Source organism: Lissotriton helveticus, chromosome 1_1 (genome assembly GCF_964261635.1).
Source record: "Lissotriton helveticus chromosome 1_1, aLisHel1.1, whole genome shotgun sequence".
In the NCBI taxonomy this organism is placed as follows: domain Eukaryota; kingdom Metazoa; phylum Chordata; class Amphibia; order Caudata; family Salamandridae; genus Lissotriton; species Lissotriton helveticus.
This window is the reverse complement of record NC_136057.1, coordinates 683,671,837-683,692,598: the sequence shown is the minus strand read 5'-3', so window position 1 is coordinate 683,692,598 and position 20,762 is coordinate 683,671,837. Positions and strand designations below refer to the sequence as shown.

At 49.6% G+C, this 20,762-nt stretch overlaps 1 protein-coding gene across 3 annotated transcripts in view; it reads left to right on the top strand.

Moving 5' to 3' along the window:
• PRPF18 (pre-mRNA processing factor 18) overlaps positions 1 to 20,762 on the top strand; it is a 297,642-nt gene that overhangs the window by 174,451 nt on the left and 102,429 nt on the right. For all 3 annotated transcript variants that reach the window (XM_078674214.1, XM_078674213.1, XM_078674212.1), the window contains 2 exons: positions 6,255 to 6,401; positions 19,501 to 19,569. In XM_078674214.1, the coding sequence (XP_078530340.1) occupies positions 6,255 to 6,401; positions 19,501 to 19,569 (216 nt within the window). The remainder of the gene's footprint in view (positions 1 to 6,254; positions 6,402 to 19,500; positions 19,570 to 20,762) is intronic.

Sequence of the window (20,762 nt, the reverse complement as noted above, 5' to 3'; positions counted from 1 at the left end):
ATACCATATTATAGGTTAGCGCTCTAGTCACCCCTGCCTATTTAATTACTATGCCCGTCTCCCGCGCAGCGGACGTGCGCGGCGGGCGTGCCGTTGCCGCGCCGACGGCGCACCAAAGGCAAGCCCGTCTGCGCCCGTCCGCACCAGGACGGGGCTAGGGGCCGGAACCCCTGTACAAATCCTCCCCGGTAATCTTTGCTACAGTAAGGAGCAGCTTCTGAGGCTCGGACGTGAGAGGACGAATATATGTTCACATATTATGTCTTTTTAGAAGGAACAGAACCATTGTCCTCTGTAATTTTGAATTTAAACTTCTAGAACCTCCCCTTTTAGAAGTTGGGAAAGTAAAGTCATATTCATTAGCACTTCTCAACTGCCGTTCCCTTCCCAAGCACGCAAGTGAAATATGCCTGCTTTTAGAAGAGAGGAGCCCTGATGCGCTCTTTCTTACTGAAACTTGGACGAATGCGGCCTCGGATCCCGATGTAGTCCGGGCCCTCCCACCAAACTACGCTATTATCAGACAAGATCGTGATAGTGGTCGTGGTGGGGGGATCGCAATTATTTATAAAAAATACTTATAGTTGCAGATCAACTAGGTGTCTTCTATCGGAGTGTGAGAGTGTCTCCTTTGCTATTAGTTTCTCCCCTACTAGTACTCTTTCAGGGATTCTTTTATATCGCCCACCAGGAGCACATGTTAATTTCTGTAATGATCTGCCAGATATTGCTATAAACTGCGCCAGTCTCACCTCTAATTTTTCTATTTTGGGTGATTTTAATATTCACCTTGATGAGCCTGATACTTCCCCTTCGCAGGATCTCATGGCAGGTCTTGAAGTGTTTCAACTGAAACAAATTGTTACTGGTCCCACCCACAGAGCAGGTCATCTTCTCGACCATTTCTTTACCAATCTTGATAATATTATTTTGGAGGAGTCCGTTATTGTTCCTTGGTCGGACCATTTCCTATTATCTTTTGTCTGTCCCTTCTTGATCAGGCACAACCTGTCATATGAACTAAAAAACGTAGTCGCATATGGTCTAAGCTCTCGGCGGAAAACTGGGTAGCTAACCTTAATATTTCTACCCCTGCTTTCACTTACAACGAACCGGCTTTAATTCAGCCTATGTTTCAGCTATATCAGATCACCCGGGCTCTTAGAGCAAACCATAAAAAACTTCTGACAGTCCCTAGGATCATACGGGCACGGATGAGTGGCCGACGCTTTTCACTTCATGTTGCAAAATTCTGGAACCAGCTCCCCGACTCCATTCGGTTGGAACCTAACTATCTCCGTTTCAGGAAATTGCTGAAAACCCTTCTTTTTCCCTGAACAGTGAAGAATGATTAGGTGTCTTCAATGCGCTGGGATGCCCTTGGGTGGCCATGCGCTATATAAATGCGTATTCATTCATTCATTCATTCATTATACAATGTCCACAAATCTCCCAGGAAGTAATACACTTTTATCAATGTATTTTTGCTACTTCATGAAAATGGCATATACTATTATTTGCTTAAACAAATATTTTCTACTGTAAAATAAATTACAATTATTAGTCATTTGTGTCCCCGTGATTAGGGCCATATTTTATGAGGTTTTAGGGTCATAAATGCATATTTCTGGGAGATTTTGGACATGTGCATTTCATAGAGATTTTGGAGAATTTATTAAGTTATTGATGTTTGCCATGGCTATGGTCTGTAGGTGTACAAGAGTGTAAAGGAGGCAGGTTGGCACAAAATTAAATGCCTTAGCTGAAATGGTTTGTTTCCAAATAATCTGGTAAAACCAAAGTTGCCAAACTCCCCTGTCGAGGAGGGGCAGGACCTGTAGTGGTTAGCTTCCTGAGTCATAAGACGTGCCCACTGACTTACTATGACATCATGGGAAGAGACTTTATTGAAAACGTCACAGAGGTGGTGCTCCGAAAGCCACTGGACTGATGGAAGAGGCGGGGTTAAAGCTTTGGCCACAACTTCCAAAAACTGCTGGTATTTATCGAAGACGGTATTAAGTACTGAGGCATGCAAGATACAAGCGCAATTCAATAGATATGATAGAAATAAAACAACATTCAGACAAAGACTAAAATGACGCACAGTGAGGTAAACGTTTGCAAAGGGTCAAAAATTTGGCAAAATGAGAAAGCAGCGATTTACATTTAAACCTAGGTTTTTCACTCTGTCTGCAACGCAACAAGAATGCTTATTCTTCTTCTAGTTTCACAGAAAAAAGTAAAACTTTGTTGGAGAACTAGAAGAACACGATCAATAGGATTTAAGTCCTAGAATAAATGTGTGGGGTACTATTTAGAATGTGCAGTGACATCATCAAAAGTGATGTTTTTAGAAGAAGCACCTCAGCCCTTTATAACCCACGCAGCTTTAATTGAAATGGGTCTGCTTTTTTGGTCTCCCCTGCGACAACTCATGTGCAGTTGCTTGCAAAGACAATATGTTAACTTAAAAGGGGCTCAGTGCCTGCCCATTGCTCACTTATTTCCTTTCTTTTCATTTCTCAGTGCTTGCCTGGTTTACTTAGTCTTTGTGCATGTGTCCATTCCGTTGAACACTGACTAAGTACTGCTTCCTTTCAGCACCCTGTGTCCTTCCTCTGCTCATGCGCTTTTGGAGGTACGTTGTTTTTGGGCTGCAGCACTCCATAAGAGTGCATCAGTTTGCAGGCTGTCTCTTCCCAAACCACATCCCTATCACGTGCTGTATTTGCCACATAATCCATCATCTGCAGATTTTAACACAAAAATATATATATTTTTAACTCAAACACATCAAAAGTTACAATGAATGTGTCAACGACATGCTAGCACGAAGTGGAAGACCCTTTGCAAGACTTCATTGGTCATCTTTCAGTTGCTTATTTCTGTATTTGGTTGTTAAAAAAGCACTAATGAGATTAAATATCTGCCCAGACAGAATTACAATGTGTAACAAGCTTTCTAGCGCTACGCACATACCTCTGTACTATAGTGCAAAAGTGTATTCATGATGTCTAGCGTACTGTTGGTGCCCTTCCACATACAAAGTTTGAGAAGTTTGGGGAAAAAAGTTCTCTTACTTTGCACCTGCCTCCAGGAGGCATCATTGTTTGGCGCAGAGCCCTGTCTGCATTTGCTCGTAGATAGGGAGTGTGTCAAAAACCAAGGGTGGCAGCTTTGGAATTCCCATATACCACCCACCTTTATGCAAAGTAGTAGAAAGCGCTATTTGACACCTTTCCAGCGCTGGAAAGGAAATAGTTTATCAAGCCTTTGTGCTGGTTTGTGTTACTTTTAGAGACCTTGAATTGGTGCAAAGATAGAAAAAGAAAAGTATTAAAAAATACCTACTTGAGCAAGAACACGTGCCTGTTCCTTCAGACACAGATCTTGAGTGCGGTGTTAAGGAAAAAGGAGGGGCCGGATTGAAGGCTTCTGAAACTAAACAGAACAAGCTGGCTCCATGGAGCAATGGAGGGAGGGAAACTGCGCTGCCAGCCTCCGGGGACAGGAGATGTGCACGCGTACGGAGTGCACATCTCCTGTCCGGACGCGTGCACATCTCCTGTCTGCGCGTGCCACCTCCTGTCTCCCTTCGGGACAGAAAGTGGCAGCAATTCTCGTTAGCGAAGCAGCTGCGCTGCATTCGCTAGCGAGACCTAAAAAGGGGGATGGGGTCCCACACCATTTTTTCTTTCTGCCCCCCACTCCACACCCAGCTCCTCAAAAGTTTTAGGATACCTCTATTGACAAACAAAACATCCCTGAGCTCCTCCCTCTCAGAGAGGGGGTCATAGCCCGCACTGTGACTAGACTTGCAGTGCGAGGAGGTTACCCTATGGTAAATCATGCCACCTTCGGGTGGGTGAGGAAAACCGTCCTGTAAAAGGGATACCCCAGCACTCTCTTCCTTCTTCTATACTTAGACCCAGTGGACGTTTTTTTGTCTATTTATAGTTGTTTTATAAGAAAGTCGTCCCCTGCTGGTCTTTAAATCTCCCCAGCCCCCACGTGTGTTTTATTACTCAGACTCAACCTCCAAAAAACATACATGCGGTCGATTCTCAAACATGTGCTTTTGCATAAATGGCCCCGGGAATCAGACATCACATTCAGCACACTCCCGTGACTCATATTTGCAATAATTTCATTAGTATTTGTTTTTCTGTCAATCTTGTGTGCTCATTGCATTTTCTCCCCACCCCCATGCAGGTTCCCCATCCATGCTCTCTTCTCTCGCCCATTACTTCTGCTCACCCCCCACACTGTTGATTGATCACCTGTGACCTCCCCCACCCGCTCTACATTCTTGTCTGCCTTCTCCATCCCTCTGTGTTGCTTTCCACCACCCCTGACACCTTTTGTGGTGTTTCCCTTTCACCCCGCCATGTTGCTTCCTCTACACACCAGTCCTCCTTGTTGCTTTCCCCCACTGCCATGCAATTAAAACACTGCTTAAGCATGCTCATACAGGCCTACAAAATGTTGCGACCACCACCACATCATCGCAGTTTTTATTAAAGCTTTTTATTTTGCTTTTGCCATGCTGCTCAGATCCTGAATGCTAACAACAAGCCAAGACCTATTGGTTTTTACCAATGCTTGCTTTAAAGCATAAAGCCACTTTCTGAGTCACATAACATGGTTTTACTCTCATACATGTTTCTCATATGTACTTTTTCCTATGAAAATAAGGTAGGAAATACGGACTAAGGGTTTCTGTAGCAGAAATTAATTGCAAATTTTGGGAACATACAAAAACGTATTTTCTTTGGCTGTTCACAAACATATCCCTGGCACATTTCCCTCCCAGGGATAAGAGATTTGCCGCTGTCAAAGGGAGGAGTGAATCCATTTCCAGTGTGGGAAAGAGTAAGGAACATCTTAAAAATTTTGGGATGTACGCGTGAGGGAAAGTTCTCTAGTGGAGAAAACAATTTTCTCCATGAAGAACAAATGAAACTGTTTCAGTTTGCAATTGTACTTATGCAAAACATTCTGCCATGCATAAATGTGTACCAGGTACGTTTACACTTGCAGAAATACATTTGCATTGTCATAAATGGGAATTTACAAACGTTTTCTCATAGTACCCTTGGAATTTTGTGGCTGCTGCAGCTTCCCAGTTGCACTTTTGGAACAAGTTTATTAATTTTACCAAAAATCTGAAAGTTACTGCACACTTGCAAGGAAACCTCTACCTGTTGATCCCATGTCACCGTGAAACTTCATTTCTAATCATGATTTAATTTACAGATCAGTGCATTTTTGGGATTTGTAGCCTTAGTTTTGTGTACTTGAACGAATTCATATAATACACCTGAAAGTTATTTGGTGGAGGAAGGTATAAGACTGAAAATATTGTATCACGAGGACCTGGAGCAACCCTTCTTTTAAATCGTAGGCCGTTTTATTAATTACAGTTTTTAATCTTCCGCCTTTGAGTGACTAGGCCTCTAGTAGTCCCACTGGAAGCCATCTTCAGATTCATAGACCAGAAAGAAAGGGGGGGATGGAGGGCATGCCCATCTATAAAAATGCAAGTCATAGAGAACTGTAAGTAACTTATCTAAAAAGATTTGAATCATTAGAAGAGATATATGCTTGGTTTAAAATATAATGAAATGATTACAATACCTCTTTGTAGACAGAGTATTATGATAGACATTTTCTACTCTTCTTAATGAAAGATGGGGCTAAGGAACTTAGAGTAAGGGTTACAGACTGTGACTTTTGCTTGCATTCCTAGTTTCATCAGCCCCATTTCCCTTAAAATGATTTCACCTTCAACCCATCTCTAATGTTTGTGTGCTTATATTTTAGTTGTGGCAAAAAGCTGTAAAGTAAAGGCCTACATAGGCTTCAGGAATGAGCCCTAAGTAAGGGACAGAGCTGCAAATGTTTCTGGTCCCTTACTCTTTAAATAAAGAGGGCTAAGAGTGCAAACGGCAGATATACTTTGGCTGTGATTACATTGATGTTTTCTTGTGTGACAAATGTGGCTGATTTGTTGATCCGCAAAACAGTAACTGGAGAATTTTGTAGTATTTTTTTTTTTTTGTTTGCTGCGAGATTTGCTGAGAAAAGTATTACTAAGGGGTGAATTTCATGGTCTTGTTCTGTTGAACAGGCTACTTGTGGGTGCTAAGAAGCTGAAAACGTCTATTTTAATGAAGTTCTCTTAATGATAACTGGCCTATATATGTTAACCAAAAAAACTTTTTGTTTTGCCTTAATATATTCTTTGTCAGGGCTTGAGAAACGACTTGAAGGCTGCCCTGGATAAGATTGACCAGCAGTACATGAATGAACTTGTGGCAGGCCCGGAACCGGGAGAAGAGGATACCCAGAATGACCTGAAAGTTCATGAAGAGAATACCACAATCGAGGAGCTGGAGGTAGATACAGAGTAAAGCGTAAACATACACAAAGGTGCCCCTTATAAAAGCCTAGAAATCTAATCATTTAAAGTGTACCTGAATTGCCTTTTTGATTTAGACAAGTACAGTCTCTTTAGAATTGGTGGAATCGCAGCAGTGCGTTGATATTGTTAATTACCCTGTGAGTTATACTTTTTGGGATACTGCAGCACTTCAGTCAAACCCCACATGGCTATTAGGTCATCAGTGTCTACTAGTTTGGCTGTAACATTTACCAACTTGGTTGTGAAATACTGGTCTGAGTTGAAGCCGGGGTTAGGTAACTGATTAAAGTGCACCCCATCATTGTTTCCTTCCATTAAACAGGATATGGGGGACTCTCTTCGTAACTCTGTACGTTATTTTTGATATCACTGAGCTGTACTATTCCTGTTTAAACCTGGCCTTGCTTATTTGCTTCCCAAGCAGTCCCCAGCAGTCTCGTTTGTTACGCTGACATGTGATAGCAGATCTCTCGATGGAACTCTAAATGTCACCTCACTTCTTTTTGTAGGGGCCTGATACTGGAATGCGTTTTCCCCTCAGATTAAGATGACTAATTATTCCTCGGTACACCTACTATTTCTTATGTTCCTGCATGTTCATTCTCTGTATCACAGCAAGCAGCGTTTCTGGAGGTCTTCTCAGTCAGAAGCCCCCAAATAGATCTTCGTATTACAGGTGTTAAAAGTAGCTTGTAAAATGATCTGACAGGGTTTAGCAGAAAGCCAATAAGTCTCGCATTTGTGGCCTTTGTTTGCTTTGCCAATGGTTTTTAGCCATGCTGCACAGAATCGCATACAAAATGATACAGCCACTATTTTTTAGGCCGAGCCTAGGCAGCACATGCGCTGTGTCTTCGAGACATGCTGTATTCAATCCGCCTAATGCCTTTTTATTCGTCCCTTTGATTGTCCTTTAAAAATGCTTAATCGCTAGTGGTGAATCCTTCCTCTTTATCCCTCGTTTTTTGTGTGTTTTGTTTCCTTCCACGAAGCACCGCCCAAGTACTGCTGTCTTTACGCTTCAGTGTTTATGTTCATTCTGTGGGACTACTTTTTTCTTTGTTTCCTACTTGTGTTACACCGTTCAGCTTCGGCCCGTGTCCCTGCATGCATTTTATTGCATCTGCAGTAGTTCACTTACTCTCCATATGCTATCCCCCCACCATCACCTCCCGCCCATCCCTGCTTGCCACGCTAAACTCCTGTTACTGTATACAAAGCCTCTCTCTTCTCTATCCCAGATCCACTCCTCCCCCGACCCTGCTTTTCCCATTATTGCTTCTTTGTTAAAGACTGCTTCTCGAGCGCATGTCCACAACTCGTGTGCAGCCCCTCCATGTTTCTCATGGTGTCCTGTTCTTAATTAGTTCTCGCTGCTGGTCTCTGCCACATACTGTTCCCACCAAGAACCCTTGTTTCAACAGCCGGCCACCTCTGCTGTAAAGCCTCACTGTGCACCCATTATTAGCATTGGCTTGGTTTGCGGGTAGCACAGCAACACGATGCTGTGCTTTCAAGTGAATATGTTCTTGGTTGTCCCTGAAGTTATTTGCAAACGCATAGCGCAAGTGTTGTAAATAAAACATATGCTTAGGGACCGATGTAGGTAATCCCAGATTACCGATTCTTAAATACCGAATCATACCGATTCGGTATTTAACAACTGGCAATACGGATTTAGGTAATTTTACAGATTTCATTACAGAATCGGTATGATTCAGTAATTACCGAATCGGTATTTACCGATTCGGTAATTGCCATTCATTCCTATGGGCCTGATTCGGTAATTGGGGGAAACATTGAAGGGTGGCAGGGTGTCACTTTGACACCCTGTTGCACCCCTCAATTGTGCATGGGTGCATAAGTTGCAGACATACATGCCCTTAGGGCATGTATGTCTGCAACATGGCACTGTTTTTAAAAAGCAAAAAAAATGCTTCTTAAAGGGTTTTCATTATTTACCACCAACTTCTAGTTGGTGGTAAATAACGAATTCTTAGACCCCTGTAGCACTGATTGCAGTGCTACCTACATGTCAACATACAGAATCGGTAATTTTACCGATTCGGTATTTTACAGAATCGGTAAAATTACCGATTCGGAAAAATTACCGAATCTGTATTTTAACATGCCCCTACATCTCCATCTTCAAATACCGGTCGGGAACGGCCGAAATCGGCCGTTACCGACCGGTATTTGCCTTCCTACATCGGGCCCTAAGTGCCCTCTGCTCTGTGTTAAATACAGTTATCCCTTACCCCCCCCCTTCAATGGCAAACGGCACCAGTTAGATTTTTGAATGCGTGTTACAGCTATACTGATCCGGTTTTGAGTTCTTGCTTGTATGCTATTTTATATTTGTGTAAAGCACTAGGTGTTTGACGTTTTTACGATGCAATGCTCAACTTGCTCACAGAGAGATATGCCAATGCTTGTCTTGAGTGTTACTGCGCTTTTATCCTTCAACTTAAAGCAGTTGATGTGAGCGCTCATTAGACACCTCAAGTGCTTTTTAAAAAATATGCAATTTTCCTATCCCTGTCCCTATGTTTCAGATTGTGTTATTTATATTGTCAGTGTATAAGTAGATAGCAACATTTGTTTCAGAGCGCCATTCTGACTCTGCGCAACTACACTACACTTCACTCTATGCCTTGCCACTGAACTCTACAGCATGCCAGGCCCCTCCACGCAGTGCCACTCCTCGCAATGCCACTCTGCTCCACGTAACGCCACTCCATGCAACTGCGCTCCACGCAACCTCAGTCCATTTTATGTAACCCCACTCCACTCCACGCAACCCCACTCCGCTCAACCCCACTCCGCTCCAGGCAATGCCACGCTTCTCCGTTCCACGCAACGCCTCTCCACGCAATGCCACTCTACACACCCCCACTGCACGCAACGCCATTCCACATAACGCTACTCCACGCAATGCCACTCCACGCAATCTTACTCCACGCAATGACAGTCTGCTTTATGCAGTGCCACTCCGCTCAATGCATCGCTACTCTGCTCCAACACAAATCCTTGCAATGCCTCTCCTCTATGCACTGCCACTCCACACAATGCCACTCCACGCAACACCACTCTGCACCACTCCACACAATCCCTCGCCACTCTGCTCCACGAAATGCCACTCACGCAGCACCATGCCACTCCACGGAACACCCCTCTACACTATGCCACTGTACGCCACACCACTCCACGCAGCTCCACTTCACACTACTGTAATCTACGCAATGCCACTCCATGCAACGCCACTCTATACACCGTCACTGCACGCAATGCTACTCCACGCAACGCTACTCCACGCAATGCTACTCCACGCAATGCACTCCATTTTACTCCACGCAATGGCAGTCGCTTTATGCAGTGCCACTTGCTCAATGCATCGCTACTCTGCCCAACGCAAATCCACGCAGTGCCTCTCCGCTCTGTGGATTGCCACTCAATGAAACACCACTCTATGCAATGCCACTCCACACAATGCCACTCCACACAATGCCACTCCATGCAACGCCACTCTGCACCACTCCACACAATCCTACTCCACTCTTGCTCAATGCAACACCACTCTGCTCCACGCAATGTCACACACGCAGCACCATGTCACTCCACGCAATGTCACTCTACACTATGCCACTGTACGCCACACCACTCCACGTAGCTCCACTTCACACTACTGTACTCTACGCAATGCCACTCCACTTCGCGCCACTCCACTCTACACAACTGCACTCTGTGCAAGTGCAATCCAATCTACACCATACCACTCCACGCCATGTCTCTCCACGCAACTCCACATCACGCCACTACATGCCATGCTACTCCATGCCACGCTACTCAGCGCCACACCACTTCACTCTATGCTACCCCTCAACACTGTCACTCCGCTCGATGCAATGCCACTCCGCTCTATGCAACACCATTCAGTGCCACTCCAAACCACGCCACTTCACTCCTCTGCACTCTTCCCCACTCCATGCAACACCACCCTAAGCAACTCCACCACTCTACGCAACGTCTTGCAACACTCTGTTCCATGCGACACCGCTCTGCTCCACGTCGCTTTGCTCTATGCCGCTCTGCTCCACGCCACCATGCGCCACTCAGCAGCACACCGCTCTGCTCCACGTCACTCCTTGCAACTGTGTGCCACGCCACACTGTGCCACGTCTTGCCACTGTGCCACACCACTCTGCACCACGCCACTGTGCACCATACCACACGACTGCACCGTGCCACTCCACACCACCCTGCGCCAAGCCACGCCACTCCACTCTGCTCCATGTCATTTCACTCTGTGCCAGTCCACTCCACTCTGCGCAAGTCCACTCCACTCTTTTCTGCACCCCTCTGTTCTGCCCCAGTCCACTCTGCCCCAGTCCACTCTGCCCCAGTCCACTCTGCCCCAGTCTCACCACTCTGCCCCAGTCTCACCACTCTGCCCCAGTCTCACCACTCTGCCCCAGGCCACTCTGCCCCAGGCCACTCTGCCCCAGGCCACTCTGCCCCAGGCCACTCTGCCCCAGGCCACTCTGCCCCAGGCCACTCTGCCCCACGCCGCCCCACTCTGCTCTGCGCCACGCCACTCCACTTTGCACCACTCCGCCCTGCCCCATACCACTCCACTCTGCCCCACACCACTCCACTCTGCCCCACACCACTCCACTCTGCCCCACACCACTCCACTCTGCCCCACACCACTCCACCCTGCCCCACACCACTCCACCCTGCCCCACACCACTCCACTCTGCCCCACACCACTCCACTCTGCCCCACACCACTCCGCCCCACACCACTCCACTCTGCCCCACACCACTCCACTCTGCCCCACACCACTCCACTCTGCCCCACACCACTCCACTCTGCCCCACACCACTCCACTCTGCCCCACACCACTCCACTCTGCCCCACTCCACTCTGCCCCACACCACTCCACTCTGCCCCACACCACTCCACTCTGCCCCACACCACTCCACTCTTCCCCACACCACTCCACTCTTCCCCACACCACTCCACTCTGCCCCACACCACTCCACTCTGCCCCACACCACTCCACTCTGCCCCACACCACTCCACTCTGCCCCACACCACTCCACTCTGCCCCACACCACTCCACTCTGCCCCACACCACTCCACTCTGCCCCACACCACTCCACTCTGCCCCACACCACTCCACTCTGCCCCACACCACTCCACTCTGCCCCACACCACTCCACTCTGCCCCACACCACTCTGCCCCACACCACTCTGCCCCACACCACTCTGCCCCACACCACTCTGCCCCACACCACTCCACTCTGCCCCACACCACTCTGCCCCACACCACTCCACTCTGCCCCACACCACTCCACTCTGCCCCACACCACTCCACTCTGCCTCACTCCACCCCACTCTGCCTCACTCAGCCCCTCTCCACTCTGCCACACCACTCTGCCCTGCCCCCCGCCACTCTGCCCTGCCCCCCGCCACTCTGCCCTGCCCCCCGCCACTCTGCCCTGCCCCCCGCCACTCTGCCCTGCCCCGCCGCCCTGCCCCCTGCCACTCTGCCCTGGCCCCCTGCCACTCTGCCCTGGCCCCCTGCCACTCTGCCCTGGCCCCCTGCCACTCTGCCCTGGCCCCCTGCCACTCTGCCCTGGCCCCCGCCACTCTGCCCTGGCCCCCGCCACTCTGCCCTGGCCCCCGCCACTCTGCCCTGGCCCCCGCCACTCTGCCCTGGCCCCCGCCACTCTGCCCTTGCCCCCGCCACTCTGCCCTGGCCCCCGCCACTCTGCCCTGGCCCCCGCCACTCTGCCCTGGCCCCCGCCACTCTGCCCTGGCCCCCGCCACTCTGCCCTGGCCCCCGCCACTCTGCCCTGGCCCCCGCCACTCTGCCCTGGCCCCCGCCACTCTGCCCTGGCCCCCGCCACTCTGCCCTGGCCCCCGCCACTCTGCCCTGGCCCCCGCCACTCTGCCCTGGCCCCCGCCACTCTGCCCTGGCCCCCGCCACTCTGCCCTGGCCCCCGCCACTCTGCCCTGGCCCCCGCCACTCTGCCCTGGCCCCCGCCACTCTGCCCTGGCCCCCGCCACTCTGCCCTGGCCCCCGCCACTCTGCCCTGGCCCCCGCCACTCTGCCCTGGCCCCCCGCCACTCTGCCCTGCCCCCCGCCACTCTGCCCTGCCCCCCGCCACTCTGCTCTGCCCCCCGCCACTCCGCTCTGCCCCCGCCACTCCGCTCTGCCCCCCGCCACTCTGCTCTGCCCCCCGCCACTCCGCTCTGCCCCCGCCACTCCGCTCTGCCCCCCGCCACTCCGCTCTGCCCCCGCCACTCCGCTCTGCCCCCTGCCACTCCGTGCCACTCCGTGCCACACCGCTCCGCCCCCCGCCACTCCGCTCTGCCCCCTGCCACTCCGTGCCACTCCGCGCCACACCGCTCCGCCCCCCGCCACTCCGCTCTGCCCCCTGCCACTTCGCGCCGCGCCACTCCGCCCTGCCCCATGCCACTCCTCTCTGCCCCACTCCCCTCCACTCTGCCCTACACCACTCTGCCCTGCCCCAGTAGAGAAATGTGGCTCAATGGTTAGAGCAAAAAGGGGGTGGTGATGGACAGAGTATCTGAGTTAATCAGAACACTCCTACCCAGTCAACAGATCAGGGCTTGATCCATCACCGTTTTTTAGCTCACTGCACCATCCCAGTTCAGAACCTGGCTATATGCAAATTAGTCTGTCCCTGGCCCAGTGCATCATGGGAACAGGGCAGACCAAACTACCAAGCCAAGTCTTCACTGGAAAGGAAACAAGCTTCCGGGGACCGGTTTCTGGCATTACAGCCGTCTTCGGCCCGGCTTGCTTGAATCCTGATGGTGCAATGAGCAAGGGACTCATGTCTGAGCATGCCCTTCCACACTCATGGTGGCCAAAATAATTACAAAAAGGGGGTGGTGATGGACAGAGTATCTGAGTTAATCAGAACACTCCTACCCAGTCAACAGATCAGGGCTTGATCCATCACCGTTTTTTAGCTCACTGCACCATCCCAGTTCAGAACCTGGCTATATGCAAATTAGTCTGTCCCTGGCCCAGTGCATCATGGAAACAGGGCAGACCAAACTACCAAGCCAATTCTTCACTGGAAAGGAAACAAGCTTCCGGGGACCGGTTTCTGGCATTACAGCCATCACTGCACCATCAGGATTCAAGCAAGCCGGGCCGAAGACGGCTGTAATGCCAGAAACCGGTCCCTGGAAGCTTGTTTCCTTTCCAGTAAAGAATTGGCTTGGTAGTTTGGTCTGCCCTGTTCCCATGATGCACTGGGCCAGGGCCAGACTAATTTGCATGTAGCCAGGTTCTGAACTGGGATGGTGCAGTGAGCTAAAAAACGGTGATGGATCAAGCCCTGATCTTTTGACTGGGTAGGAGTGTTCTGCTTAATTCAGATACTCTGTCCATCACCACCCCCTTTTTGAATCGTTTTAGCCACCACAAGTGTGGAAGGGTATGCTCAGATGTGAGTCCCTTGCTCACTGCACCATCAGGATTCAAGCAAGCCGGGCCGAAGACGGCTGTAATGCCAGAAACCGGTCCCTGGAAGCTTGTTTCCTTTCCAGTAAAGAATTGGCTTGGTAGTTTGGTCTGCCCTGTTCCCATGATGCACTGGGCCAGGGCCAGACTAATTTGCATGTAGCCAGGTTCTGAACTGGGATGGTGCAGTGAGCTAAAAAACTGTGATGGATCAAGCCCTGATCTTTTGACTGGGTAGGAGTGTTCTGCTTAATTCAGATACTCTGTCCATCACCACCCCCTTTTTGAATCGTTTTAGCCACCACAAGTGTGGAAGGGTATGCTCAGATGTGAGTCCCTTGCTCACTGCACCATCAGGATTCAAGCAAGCCGGGCCGAAGACGGCTGTAATGCCAGAAACCGGTCCCTGGAAGCTTGTTTCCTTTCCAGTAAAGAATTGGCTTGGTAGTTTGGTCTGCCCTGTTCCCATGATGCACTGGGCCAGGGCCAGACTAATTTGCATGTAGCCAGGTTCTGAACTGGGATGGTGCAGTGAGCTAAAAAACGGTGATGGATCAAGCCCTGATCTTTTGACTGGGTAGGAGTGTTCTGCTTAATTCAGATACTCTGTCCATCACCACCCCCTTTTTGAATCGTTTTAGCCACCACAAGTGTGGAAGGGTATGCTCAGATGTGAGTCCCTTGCTCACTGCACCATCAGGATTCAAGCAAGCCGGGCCGAAGACGGCTGTAATGCCAGAAACCGGTCCCTGGAAGCTTGTTTCCTTTCCAGTAAAGAATTGGCTTGGTAGTTTGGTCTGCCCTGTTCCCATGATGCACTGGGCCAGGGCCAGACTAATTTGCATGTAGCCAGGTTCTGAACTGGGATGGTGCAGTGAGCTAAAAAACGGTGATGGATCAAGCCCTGATCTTTTGACTGGGTAGGAGTGTTCTGCTTAATTCAGATACTCTGTCCATCACCACCCCCTTTTTGAATTGTTTTAGCCACCACAAGTGTGGAAGGGTATGCTCAGATGTGAGTCCCTTGCTCACTGCACCATCAGGATTCAAGCAAGCCGGGCCGAAGACGGCTGTAATGCCAGAAACCGGTCCCTGGAAGCTTGTTTCCTTTCCAGTAAAGAATTGGCTTGGTAGTTTGGTCTGCCCTGTTCCCATGATGCACTGGGCCAGGGCCAGACTAATTTGCATGTAGCCAGGTTCTGAACTGGGATGGTGCAGTGAGCTAAAAAACGGTGATGGATCAAGCCCTGATCTTTTGACTGGGTAGGAGTGTTCTGCTTAATTCAGATACTCTGTCCATCACCACCCCCTTTTTGAATCGTTTTAGCCACCACAAGTGTGGAAGGGTATGCTCAGATGTGAGTCCCTTGCTCACTGCACCATCAGGATTCAAGCAAGCCGGGCCGAAGACGGCTGTAATGCCAGAAACCGGTCCCTGGAAGCTTGTTTCCTTTCCAGTAAAGAATTGGCTTGGTAGTTTGGTCTGCCCTGTTCCCATGATGCACTGGGCCAGGGCCAGACTAATTTGCATGTAGCCAGGTTCTGAACTGGGATGGTGCAGTGAGCTAAAAAACGGTGATGGATCAAGCCCTGATCTTTTGACTGGGTAGGAGTGTTCTGCTTAATTCAGATACTCTGTCCATCACCACCCCCTTTTTGAATCGTTTTAGCCACCACAAGTGTGGAAGGGTATGCTCAGATGTGAGTCCCTTGCTCACTGCACCATCAGGATTCAAGCAAGCCGGGCCGAAGACGGCTGTAATGCCAGAAACCGGTCCCTGGAAGCTTGTTTCCTTTCCAGTAAAGAATTGGCTTGGTAGTTTGGTCTGCCCTGTTCCCATGATGCACTGGGCCAGGGCCAGACTAATTTGCATGTAGCCAGGTTCTGAACTGGGATGGTGCAGTGAGCTAAAAAACGGTGATGGATCAAGCCCTGATCTTTTGACTGGGTAGGAGTGTTCTGCTTAATTCAGATACTCTGTCCATCACCACCCCCTTTTTGAATCGTTTTAGCCACCACAAGTGTGGAAGGGTATGCTCAGATGTGAGTCCCTTGCTCACTGCACCATCAGGATTCAAGCAAGCCGGGCCGAAGACGGCTGTAATGCCAGAAACCGGTCCCTGGAAGCTTGTTTCCTTTCCAGTAAAGAATTGGCTTGGTAGTTTGGTCTGCCCTGTTCCCATGATGCACTGGGCCAGGGCCAGACTAATTTGCATGTAGCCAGGTTCTGAACTGGGATGGTGCAGTGAGCTAAAAAACGGTGATGGATCAAGCCCTGATCTTTTGACTGGGTAGGAGTGTTCTGCTTAATTCAGATACTCTGTCCATCACCACCCCCTTTTTGAATCGTTTTAGCCACCACAAGTGTGGAAGGGTATGCTCAGATGTGAGTCCCTTGCTCACTGCACCATCAGGATTCAAGCAAGCCGGGCCGAAGACGGCTGTAATGCCAGAAACCGGTCCCTGGAAGCTTGTTTCCTTTCCAGTAAAGAATTGGCTTGGTAGTTTGGTCTGCCCTGTTCCCATGATGCACTGGGCCAGGGCCAGACTAATTTGCATGTAGCCAGGTTCTGAACTGGGATGGTGCAGTGAGCTAAAAAACGTGATGGATCAAGCCCTGATCTTTTGACTGGGTAGGAGTGTTCTGCTTAATTCAGATACTCTGTCCATCACCACCCCCTTTTTGAATCGTTTTAGCCACCACAAGTGTGGAAGGGTATGCTCAGATGTGAGTCCCTTGCTCACTGCACCATCAGGATTCAAGCAAGCCGGGCCGAAGACGGCTGTAATGCCAGAAACCGGTCCCTGGAAGCTTGTTTCCTTTCCAGTAAAGAATTGGCTTGGTAGTTTGGTCTGCCCTGTTCCCATGATGCACTGGGCCAGGGCCAGACTAATTTGCATGTAGCCAGGTTCTGAACTGGGATGGTGCAGTGAGCTAAAAAACGGTGATGGATCAAGCCCTGATCTTTTGACTGGGTAGGAGTGTTCTGCTTAATTCAGATACTCTGTCCATCACCACCCCCTTTTTGAATCGTTTTAGCCACCACAAGTGTGGAAGGGTATGCTCAGATGTGAGTCCCTTGCTCACTGCACCATCAGGATTCAAGCAAGCCGGGCCGAAGACGGCTGTAATGCCAGAAACCGGTCCCTGGAAGCTTGTTTCCTTTCCAGTAAAGAATTGGCTTGGTAGTTTGGTCTGCCCTGTTCCCATGATGCACTGGGCCAGGGCCAGACTAATTTGCATGTAGCCAGGTTCTGAACTGGGATGGTGCAGTGAGCTAAAAAACGGTGATGGATCAAGCCCTGATCTTTTGACTGGGTAGGAGTGTTCTGCTTAATTCAGATACTCTGTCCATCACCACCCCCTTTTTGAATCGTTTTAGCCACCACAAGTGTGGAAGGGTATGCTCAGATGTGAGTCCCTTGCTCACTGCACCATCAGGATTCAAGCAAGCCGGGCCGAAGACGGCTGTAATGCCAGAAACCGGTCCCTGGAAGCTTGTTTCCTTTCCAGTAAAGAATTGGCTTGGTAGTTTGGTCTGCCCTGTTCCCATGATGCACTGGGCCAGGGCCAGACTAATTTGCATGTAGCCAGGTTCTGAACTGGGATGGTGCAGTGAGCTAAAAAACGGTGATGGATCAAGCCCTGATCTTTTGACTGGGTAGGAGTGTTCTGCTTAATTCAGATACTCTGTCCATCACCACCCCCTTTTTGAATCGTTTTAGCCACCACAAGTGTGGAAGGGTATGCTCAGATGTGAGTCCCTTGCTCACTGCACCATCAGGATTCAAGCAAGCCGGGCCGAAGACGGCTGTAATGCCAGAAACCGGTCCCTGGAAGCTTGTTTCCTTTCCAGTAAAGAATTGGCTTGGTAGTTTGGTCTGCCCTGTTCCCATGATGCACTGGGCCAGGGCCAGACTAATTTGCATGTAGCCAGGTTCTGAACTGGGATGGTGCAGTGAGCTAAAAAACGGTGATGGATCAAGCCCTGATCTTTTGACTGGGTAGGAGTGTTCTGCTTAATTCAGATACTCTGTCCATCACCACCCCCTTTTTGAATCGTTTTAGCCACCACAAGTGTGGAAGGGTATGCTCAGATGTGAGTCCCTTGCTCACTGCACCATCAGGATTCAAGCAAGCCGGGCCGAAGACGGCTGTAATGCCAGAAACCGGTCCCTGGAAGCTTGTTTCCTTTCCAGTAAAGAATTGGCTTGGTAGTTTGGTCTGCCCTGTTCCCATGATGCACTGGGCCAGGGCCAGACTAATTTGCATGTAGCTAGGTTCTGAACTGGGATGGTGCAGTGAGCTAAAAAACGGTGATGGATCAAGCCCTGATCTTTTGACTGGGTAGGAGTGTTCTGCTTAATTCAGATACTCTGTCCATCACCACCCCCTTTTTGAATCAATGGTTAGAGCGGCAGACCCTGATGCAGTAGTCTGGCCGGGAGCAGGGTTCAATTCCCGCCTCGGCGGGTCTCGGGCTCAATTTCCTCGGACCTGATAATTCTCGCCTCGGTGCCTATTCTAATCAGGAGTCCCACTCTGCACCTCTGGGCAATAGCTTGCTTAATCTCTACAACGGCCCCAACAATGCTGAGGATGCCTGACTTCACCTTGGGGGTGCCCAGGAGTGAGCTCCTCACAGGGAAAGGCCAGGAAGGGTTCCTCGGCGGCATTTGTACAAGCGCCTAGATGCCTACAGGTAGTCGTGCGCTATACAAGTGCGTAATCATTTCATTTCATTTCACTCTGCCCCATTCTGCCACACACCACTCCACTCCGCTCTGCCCCACACCACTCCGCTCTGCCCCACACCACTCCGCTCCGCTCTGCCCCACGCCACTCTGCTCCTCTCCGCTCTGCCCCACGCCACTCTGCTCCTCTCCGCTCTGCCCCACGCCACTCTGCTCCTCTCCGCTCTGCCCCACGCCACTCTGCTCCTCTCCGCTCTCCCCCATGCCACTCCGCCCTGCCCCGCGCCACGCCACTCTGCCCCACGCCACTCTGCCCCACGCCACTCTGCCCCACGCCACTCTGCCCCACGCCACTCTGCCCCACGCCACTCTGCCCCACGCCACTCTGCCCCACGCCACTCTGCCCCACGCCACTCTGCCCCACGCCACTCTGCTCTGCCCACCGCCACTCTGCTCTGCCCCCCGCCACTCTGCTCTGCCCCCCGCCACTCTGCTCTGCCCCCCGCCACTCTGCTCTGCCCCCCGCCACTCTGCTCTGCCCCCCGCCACTCTGCTCTGCCCCCCGCCACTCTGCTCTGCCCCCGCCACTCTGCTCTGCCCCCCGCCACTCTGCTCTGCCCCCCGCCACTCTGCTCTGCCCCCCGCCACTCTGCTCTGCCCCCCGCCACTCCATTCTATGCAGTGCCACTCCACTCTGCTCAATGCCACTCCACTCTACTCAATGCCACTCTACTCAATTGTATATAGTTTGAAATCACTTTTTGAAGCCATAGGGTATGTAACGTGACAATGCAAAGCAGTTCATCTAATAAAAGGCAGTCTAATATACATATTCTGATATATTGTGTTACTCCAAACATTTTTTTATAGGCTTTGGGAGAATCTTTGGGACAAGGTGATGATGATAAGGATATGGACAGCATAACCAAAGTCATGAAGGTATGTAACTTTTCATGCTGGAATTTGTTCACTGAATATGAAACAGTTTCTTTCCATATAAAACACTGCATGTATTGTGTTTCTGTGATATTTTAAAACTCTTTCATTCAGTCTTCAGTTAATACTCAAACAGTGCAGATTGGGCTTCACTTTTTAACAAGTAGCTCAGACTTTTTACACATCAATGGAATTTTAACAGCAAAGGAAACATTATAATAACCCGCTCGTTTATTGTGAAAGCTTACTGTTCACTTCTGATTATAGGTGTGTTATTTTCAAGTGGTTTCACAAGAGAGGTCTATTTTAAATGCTGCTTTTTCCCTCTAATGCAACATATTTGTTGAACAGCATACATAGTGACCTCCTGAAAGGATGTTCTGTAGCAAAAATAGACTGTTCAAAATGCTTTGCCCAACATAACAAAGGCATTCACATTGTGCTGGTGTGTTACAGATCTCGGTCTAGCTACTACATCAAACTATTTGGATGGGCCCAAGATTTGAATACATGGAACCTGTAATTTTCATTACCTGACTGTTGTCGACGGTGTCCTAGTACTGAACCTTAAAGAACCAGCAAAAGGAAAGACCACAGAGTGGTCTTGAAGAGAGTGGGTTTGCAGCAAACGCTATTGTAGGTCTATTGCTGTTCTAGCGTTTGGTGTTGAGTGCTCAAGTAATGTATTTGGTTATGAGCAGGCAGCAAATGACTCATTTTCACTTTCTCAAAACTCACAATGCACTAGGGAACTGACTCCACTTCAGACTTATTTTTACTGCCATCTGGTTCGAACTTTAATCGAAGCGCTTAGTCTGAACTGTGCCAAGGATTTCAACATGGTAGATGTGAGAGAAAATGGTCAAAATCCTGGGGCAGAACCAACAATTGCTCAAAATCTAACAACTTTTGCAGTGGCCAAGGATCAGCTTCATATGAGAATTTTATGTTTTATTATGTTGTGTGTATTTATATGTCACTCTGGAGGGTCTCCTGGCACCTTGAGCAGAGGTGCTGCCCTGACTGGGCCCTATTGGAATAATCAGGTTGTCCGTTTTTTTCTGCAGCATTCTGGGATTGCGCTGACAGTTCTGATGTGCATGGGGTAGTCGTTAAAAGCTTTAGGGGCCAGTTATGAGAAGGCTTGGCCACCGGCTACTTCTCTTCGAATGTGAGGGGCCTATACAGAGCTGTAG